Source organism: Cherax quadricarinatus, chromosome 4 (genome assembly GCF_038502225.1).
Source record: "Cherax quadricarinatus isolate ZL_2023a chromosome 4, ASM3850222v1, whole genome shotgun sequence".
NCBI lineage: Eukaryota > Metazoa > Arthropoda > Malacostraca > Decapoda > Parastacidae > Cherax > Cherax quadricarinatus.
The window spans coordinates 54,360,451-54,369,728 of record NC_091295.1 but is presented as its reverse complement, the minus strand read 5'-3'; the positions used below and the strand labels follow the sequence as shown (position 1 = coordinate 54,369,728).

The following is a 9,278-nucleotide window of genomic DNA, read 5'->3' as shown; positions in this document are numbered from 1 at the left end:
TATATATATATATATACACATTTGTTTGTGGAGGTAAATAGAACACCGAGACACTAGACACAAGGATGTAAACAATAAAGAGTTACTTTCCCTTTTCTTAGCAGTTTGTGTACAGGTGCGGAAGTGTTCAGTTGGCGATAAACAGAAGGTTATTACAGGTAACTGAATGGCAGGTACGGACACGAACATATAAAGATTCGAGGATTAAACAAAGGGACTATTCTCTCAGTATGTATAATGTTATCACTCGGGGTATCCATCACTTGAAAAAAAAAAAAAAAACATTCGGGATCACGAGTCACTCGGGAGATAACACACTCGGAAACATCCTTTTCGCGATTACCTTCACTCACTGGAATCCTTCACAGCGATATATATACATATACATATACATATATATATATATATATATATATATATATATATATATATATATATATATATATATATATATATATATATATATATATATATATATATATATATATATATATATATATATATATATATATATATATATATATATATATATATATATATATATATATATATTTATTTATTTATTTATCGCAGCATCGGACTCTTATTCATCGACGAAATTGTTTTCCTCTCCCGTCTATCACTAGTCAAGATATCTCGTCTCCCTTTCTACCCTCTGCTAGAAGCCATTCCATCGTGTTTCTTTGACCTGGAAAGAGCCACTTGGAACGGCTCGACCTATAAACAGCTTAGCATCAACACATTTTCCTTGACCTGGTTTCGGGTTGGCACGTTTGAATACAAGGCAATAAAGTTTATTTTCCTGACGGGGAGAGTTCGCGACTTGGTGAAAGAGAGGTAGGTAAAGCTCCAACAAAAGCATTCGTCTCTTAAGAGGAATTTTACCTTAATGGGGATAAGGAGGACACGAAGACTATTGAGGACCCTTTAACTCTGGGCTCTAGCACTGAGGAGAGGACCTCTAGACTAGAACATTACGCATGGAGTGGGCACAGTGTGGGCCCCCGGAGGCTGCGGTGGAGGCTGTGGGTCGAGTCAGGGGTACACTGTCACCGTCAAATGGAACGTACAGAAGGAGACGTACGAAGGAACAGCTCTTCTGACGGCACCTGCGAGGCTCCTTCCCGCTCTACTCGGACCCCAAGTTCCTGCCGAGAAAGGAGTTTGCCGCTATTGGTCGTTTCCGCAGCGTCTTCCTCGGGAGAAACTCCTCCCGAGGGGATTCGTGTGTGTGCTGATGGTGCTTCTTGATCATCGTCGTCGTCTTCAACGTGGATAGGCTCGTCATCGTCATCGTGACTGAAGTCGTGGAACTGTGAATGATGTAGCAGCGCAGCTGTGGACGTCGGAGGCATCATTGGGTGTCTGAGCAACGGTGTGGGGGACTTTGAGGCCAAGAGTCGTGAGACTGAATAATCTGAAGCTGTGGAGGCCAGAGCTGCTGTTATAGTTGCCGTGGAGGTGCGTGGAGCCACGGCTTGAGGTCGGAGAGGTAGCGACGAGGTGAAGGGATTTAGAACTGAGAGTGAGGCCAGGGTGAGGTGCGACATATGCACCGCAGCGGGTCTCACCAAGGGCGCCGCCCCTCCACACGGCGTCAGTGATGCCGCCATGGCCGCTGCAGCGTACAGGTGGTGCAGTGAGGGTGTGAGGGGCGGTGGGTGGTGCAGCATGTGTGGCAGTGGGTAGGGCGAGTACTGGGTGGTGGTCGGTAGCGTGGGTGGCGGGTGGGTGGGCGATAGCGGCAGGTCAGTGGGCGGGAAGGGCAGTGGGCGGTGTGTGAGGGCGGTATGGGGCATTGGAGGCGGCAGAAACCCCAGGGGCAACGACACGGGCGGCATGGGCGGCAGTTGCTGGGGCAGCTTGGCATCGGAGGCGGCCAGAGACTCCACAGTAAAGGGTTGTTTACCCTGGTGGTGAAGGGAGGGCAGACTGACGCTGGCAGAGGCCCCCAACAGCGTCTCTCCAGAGCACCGTGACGCCTCCAGGCATCGCAGAGGGTTGTTGATTTGCGCCAAACCCGCCTCCAGCGCATCCTTCTCAGGCTTAGGTATCTTAAACCTCTTCCTGCGGCGCAAGAAGCTACCGTTCTCAAACATGTTCATGGCGGACGGGTGTAGGGTCCAGTAGGCGCCCTTGCCGGGTCTATCAGGGCGACGAGGGATCTTGATAAAGCAGTCGTTGAAGGAGAGGTTGTGACGCAGAGAGTTCTGCCAGCGTTGAGTGTTCTTGCGGTAGTAGGGGAAGTTGTCCATAATAAACTTGTAGATCTCCGCCAGTGTACACATCTTCTCCGGGCTGTTCCAGATGGCCATGGCGGTGAGGGAGATGTACGAGTACGGCGGCTTCTGATCGCCGTAACTCTCGCGGCAGGGGCGCGGCATGGTGGTGGCTGCGTCTATCACTCGAGCATCCGATCACAGTCTAAGACACTTGTAAACACCACAACAGTTCACTGAGCGCACACAAGAAGAGCGCCAGGGACTAACATTCACACCTGCGTATACTATCACCCGGTGACCATCACTGATAATCCCGACTAACACTTGTTACATATAAGGCACCTACGTCACACCCGAAGCTCCACCCATAGCCGCTGATTCGCTACTTTGCGGCTAGGAGGCGGGGCTACAACAGATAGTGGGCGGAGTTACAGCAGCCGGTGGGCGGAGCTCCTCTCGCTGCCAACATTCCCCATGTCGTACGAATCATAACAACTTTGGACGTTAAAGTCACTCTGATGTACATAGTTGAGCTACACTGAATAATGTTACGATATTCAAGGAGCCCAGATTTATGTGGCCCCCCTCCCCTGTAGATATAAAATGAGTTATGGAATCCTTTTCACATAAAATTATTATCGTAAAATTCGGACACCCGTACATTAAATCAAGACTTGATTGATTATTAAAATACGACTCCATAATCTGCATAATAATCACCAGCTGCGGATTGTATCGTTTTGTCTACAATTGTTTACGCTCGAAGCACCAGTAACAGTCCCAGGAGAGAGTAGCAGAGATAAACAAACCCTCGGAAGATGAAAATACAGAAGTACGAGGATAGGAAAACCCGTAAAAATACTAGCAGTGTTGCCACATAATGATTCCATCTGCAAGCCGCAAAGCGAACATTGCAATCACTATCTCATGAATATTTTCACCTTCCTGCTGCATATTCATTGAATTATTTATTTTATGTACAGGCTTTTGTCGAGTTTTATCAAATATTTTGCTCTACACCTCTGATTATAACACTTCTCAAATTCTCTTATATATTTTGGGGGAAAATTGTACACAATACAAGAATTGTCCCGCTGCCGGGAAGGTTGCAATGAAAATGTTGACCATTTGTTTGCAAGAACATCTGGTAAGAAGAGACGGCACGACAAACTCGGCTTGGCACATAAATCCTACATTTTTCTAAATACTGAAATACATTTCAAAGAAAAGACCTTGTCTCTCTCTCTCTCTCTCTCTCTCTCTCTCTCTCTCTCTCTCTCTCTCTCTCTCTCTCCCGACGTGTGGATGCACTGCATGTTCACTGGAGGGATACACATCTCGGTGTATATACACATTTTTTTCCCAATAATCCTATATTTGGAATTTTATTATTTCTGACTATAAACACACAAGACTCATTAATGGTGCTTAAAGCCTATAAACACATGAGGGTCATTAACTGGGCTTAATGCCTGTAAATAAACGAGGGTCATTAATGGGGTTTAAAGCCTATAAACACACGAGGGTCATTAATCAACAAGCAATAAGACAAATCCTCGGCAGGTGTCATCCGTTTTAGCGACCCGGAGGAGAATTTTGCAATGATTTTCAGTGTGCATCGTCGCAAAAGTTGGATACCATCATCCTACGGACAATTGACGGGTAGAATTGCATATTTATGTGAAGAACTAAACCATGTGAATCATTTAGAGGTTTAAAAAAATTTATTATTTGCTGTGGCTTTTAAGAAATGCTAAATGTTAGTTATGGTCATTCATACAGACATGATTCCACACACATGTGTATTCGTTGTATTCATGTATGTATAGATTCCACACTTCATTGTTATGTATTATTAATATGGATGATAAATATACGAAGATGTAAACACAGTCTCGTTAACTAGCTCTCTCTCTCTCTCACATACACACACGCACACACACACACACACACACACACACACACACACACACACACACACACACACACACACACACACACACACACACACACACACACACAATCGATGAGTGTGTTCAAACTACTGACATATAAAATACAAGAGGAATAGTTAGGTGAATATGGAGTACTAAAGAGGCAGGAAACACACTAGGAAACAATTAGACGCTAGAAGCACCAAGTCACAGCGATGTTAGGAAACTCTTCTGCAGCCTCAGAGAGGTCAGGAAGCGGAACCTGGTCAGCGGTGTGGTAGACACAGAACCAATGCATAACTTAAAGAATAAGTGCGATTAGGCTCAAGAAACTGAAGAGAGCAAACCCAGCAGCAGCCAGCAGATAGAAGCCAGGACCCGAGACTCAACCCTTGCAACATATAGGCGAGTACATGTTGGTGAGTACAAACACACTTGCACATATATACCCAAAAGTAAATAAGAAATATTCCCTTAATTCTCTCAATAAGGAAAACAAAAGGCTACGGTTTCGAACTGCTTGAAAAAGCAGTGCAGAGAGAACATTTCTCCACAGAGACGGTCACGGGGGTGACAAAAAATTAATACTTTGAGAAAAATATGTAATGTTTTAAAATTATAGACCCATATCCAATGATAGTTGAAATTTAAATCGGGTCCATCATTTTAAAACACCCTGTATGTATGACAAGCTATGAAGACCCGTGTGTGTGAGACGCAAAGTAGGAATTGTGCTAATAATTATTTTATAAGCTAGTGAGAGCACATTTCTTTAGAGAAGCCCAGAAAAAAACTTTTCCTAAAAAATGTGCTTGATGTGAAGGCAAAAGGATACATAAGAACATGTATCAGTTGCTCAGGATGACACATGAAAGTAATTCCTGATGTGAAGGCTGAAGGATACATAAGAGTATGTATCAGTTGCCCAGGATGACACATGAAAGTCATTCCTAGTGAAAGAAGACATTAAGACTTCTAATCATACCTAGTAATACAGTGGAATAGTTACCATTACAATACTTAAGATGTGTTAGCAAATCTCTGCATGGAACAGGATTGATAAATATAACAGAGGAGGTAAATATAACAGAGGAGGTATATATAACAGAGGAGGTAAATATAACAGAGGGGGTAAATATAACAGGCGAGGTAAATGTAACAGAGGGGGTAAATATAACAGAGGGGTAAATATAACAGGCGAGGTAAATATAACAGAGGAGGTAAATATAACAGAGGAGGTAAATATAACAGAGGGGGTAAATATAACAGAGGAGGTAAATATAACAGAGGAGGTAAATATAACGGAGGAGGTAAATATAACAGAGGAGGTAAATATAACAGAGGAGGTAAATATAACAGAGGAGGTAAATATAACAGAGGTAAATATAACAGAGGGGGTAAATATAACAGAGGGGTAAATATAACAGGCGAGGTAAATATAACAGAGGAGGTAAATATAACAGAGGAGGTAAATATAACGGAGGAGGTAAATATAACAGAGGAGGTAAATATAACAGAGGAAGTAAATATAACAGAGGAGGTAAATATAACAGAGGTAAATATAAAAGAGGGGGTAAATATAACAGGCGAGGTAAATATAACAGGGGAGGTAAATATAACAGGGGAGGTAAATATAACAGGGGAGGTAAATTTAACAGGGGAGGTAAATATAACAGAGGGGGTAAATATAACAGGCGATGTAAATATAACAGGGGAGGTAAATATAACAAGGGAGGTAAATTTAACAGTGGAGGTAAATATAACAGAAGGGGTAAATATAACAGGGGAGGTAAATTTAACAGGGGAGGTAAATATAACAGGGGAGGTAAATATAACAGAGGAGGTAAATATAACAGAGAAGGTAAATATAACAGGGGAGGTAAATATAACGGGAGGTAAATATAACAGAGGAGGTAAATATAACGGGAGGAAAATATAACAGAGGGGTAAATATAACAGAGGAGGTAAATATAACAGAGGAGGTAAATATAACAGAGGAGGTAAATATAACGGGAGGAAAATATAACAGAGGGGTAAATATAACAGAGGAGGTAAATATAACAGAGGAGGTAAATATAACAGAGGAGGTAAATATAACAGGGGAGGTAAATATAACAGGGAAAGTAAATATAACAGGTGAGGTAAATATAACAGAGGGGGTAAATATAACAGAGGAGGTAAATGTAACAGGGGAGGTAAATAAAACAGAGGAAGTAAATATAACAGATGCGGTAAATATAACAGAGGAGGTAAATATAACAGGGGAGGTAAATATAACAGAGGAGGTAAATATAACAGATGCGGTAAATATAACAGAGGAGGTAAATATAACAGAGAAGGTAAATATAACAGAAGAGGTAAATATAACAGGGGAGGTAAATATATAAGGGATCTCTGAAGGGAATTTTGTTATATTTTCTGGAAACATTCTCTGACGTACGTAAGTATAAAGTGGCAACGAGCTGACTCGTATACTTATGTTCAGTTTTACATAAAGCTTGAACATACTGGTCTAAGCAACCAGTTAAGTACCAGGATTTCATGTTACTAGATTAGTTGATAGATACTAGATGCTGTTTTTGGTTATAATTTTTTCCATGTCTGCAACGTGCTGTCTGTAAACCTCTGAGGTTCCCTCTTTCCCCCTTCCCTTACTCCAAAATGGTAGGGGGAGGGAGGCTGGCTGATGCGACGGTCTGGGTGACAAGCGGACGGCCTCACCCTACTGTGGTATAGGATGACGCTGAGAGAATTTCCTCTCAACCTGTCTGTTGCTGGTCTTACAACATTGCAGAGCTCCTGACGATGCAGGAAAGTGCGAAAGATCTTGAACTAAAGATTTCCATCCCCATGTACCTTCATTTACACACACACACATACACACACACACACACACACACACACACACACACACACACACACACACATACACACACACACACACAAACACACACACACTGGATGTTCCAGAGATGGGACACAGCAACAAGGGGTCACAATTGGAAATTGAAGATTCAGATGAATCACAGAGATGTTAGGAAGTATTTCTTCAGTCACAGAGTTGTCAGGAAGTAGAATAGCCTGGGAAGTGACGAAGCGGAGGCAGGATCCATACATAGATTTAAGAAGAGGTATAATAAAGCTCAAGGAGCGACCAGGGAAGGGGCGGGGCCAGGAGCTGTGACTCGGCCCCTGGAACCTCAACTAGGTGAGTACACACGTCCTCCAGGATGCACCAGGAGGCTTCAAACGCCTTTTGTAATAGGTGATAAATTCTGCCATCAGTGTTAGACTCCCTCCCTTATATTCCCTTCCCTACGACCACCCCCTCCTGCACCCCCTCCATCACCCTATATTCGCCCCTAGATGCCTACAGTATTGAAACAGCATTGGTCATGCCTGGTCGACTGTGTGTGTGTGTGTGTGTGTGTGTGTGTGTGTGTGTGTGTGTGTTGTTTGTTTTGTTGGTGGTGATATAGTTGGTGTTTGTGGTAGTGGTTGTACTGGTGACTGTTATGGCGGTGGTGGGTGGTGGTGGTGGTATTAGTAGTAGGTGGTGATGGTAGTGGGCGGTAGTGGTGGTAGTAGTGGGTAGTGGTGGTGGTAGTGGGTGGTGGCAGTGATTGTGGTGTTGGAGGTCGTATCGGCTACTACTACTATTATTAATCTGGCTACGGCCGCTGTTTTTTGTGTCGATACTACCGTTATTTCTTGTGTTACTGCTTTTGTTTACTACTACTACTATTACTACTACTACTACTACTACTACTACTACTACTACTACTACTACTACTAATAATAATAATAATAATAATAATAATAATAATAATAATAATAATAATAATTGTTTTTGACTTTCGTTGTGATTATGACTGAGCCCTTGATACCGTTTTACTTCTGTTCATTTTAATAGTCAACTCGATATTTGGTTTGTTGATAGCACTCACCGTTTTGGTTACTGCTTCTGTTTCCTCCTCGCTGCTAGTCTTCCACATTTCCTACTGTTTTATCACCGTTAATCATTTGGTTACTGGTACTGATGTAATTATTGCTGTTTATTTTCTATTTTGGAAGTTACTGTTGATTCTGCGAAAGTTAAAGTTGGTTTAACACTATGGTTCTTGTCGAAGCTTTAGTGATTACCATTGTTATTCCCTTTGGCGTTGCCGCCAACGGGGTTGATGGGATTACCACGAGATGGGTGAAGCCAGAGGAGGGATGGGTCAACTGCCACCTACCTATCTCCCTCCCCATTACACGGTGGGAAAACCCATTTGCTACGCCCCCTTCTCTCTCCCTCTCTCTCTCTCTCTCTCTCTCTCTCTCTCTCTCTCTCTCTCTCTCTCTCTCTCTCTCTCTCTCTCTCTCTCTCTCTCTCTCTCTCTCTCTCTCTCTCTCTCTCTCTCTCTCTCTCTCTCTCTGAATACGGATCTCGGTTTGCAAAATGCTTTCTTTCCATCTTTTTTGGCGTTGTACGCCTGATTCCATTAACACAAGAACTCACACTAACGCTATTCATAACATTTATATCCACGACTTGACTGAACAAACAAATCCTAAGAATATGGAATATTAAGAACAATGTCTATGCAAGACAAACAACGTGACCGTCACCACAGGAAGACAAGAACAGATTTGAGAGTAAGAGACGGATAACGGAAATTAATGTGGATAAATAATGCCTATAATAAACTGGAGAGAATAAAAACAGGTCACACCAATAAAATAGAGTTATAAAATAAAAATAAAGAAACCAGAGAGAAATATTTGGGGTTTATTAAGACAGACTGTCTACAGATGATAGTGGAAGATATATAGCTACCAGTTATGATGTATATATAAACGCCAACGGATATATAAATTAAGAAGATTAATAAAGTTGTTGTCCACAAGTTATGTCAGATTCAAATTTGAGTAAGCAAGAGTGATAAGACGTCGGTGCCTTTTAGAAAAACCTACAGACTTGCTAGGAAAAAGTCACGGACGAGCTACAATACAACTACCAGCGCTAAAAAAAAAGCCTACACAGAAAAACTAAAAGTATTAGACACACTGACTGATAGGAAAAACCAAGGAGACACAAACAAGGTTATAACAAACGATAAAAGACTGATGAAAGAGA

General features: G+C 42.3%; 1 protein-coding gene across 1 annotated transcript; it reads right to left on the bottom strand.

The window, feature by feature from the left end:
• Nucleotides 1–575: 575 nt before the first annotated feature.
• On the bottom strand, nucleotides 576–2,385 carry LOC128684294 (forkhead box protein B1-like). Its single transcript, XM_053770465.2, has one exon. The coding sequence runs from the start codon at nucleotides 2,382–2,384 to the stop codon at nucleotides 1,056–1,058; it is 1,329 nt and encodes a 442-aa protein (XP_053626440.2). The 5' UTR covers nucleotide 2,385; the 3' UTR covers nucleotides 576–1,055.
• Nucleotides 2,386–9,278: the final 6,893 nt, after the last annotated feature.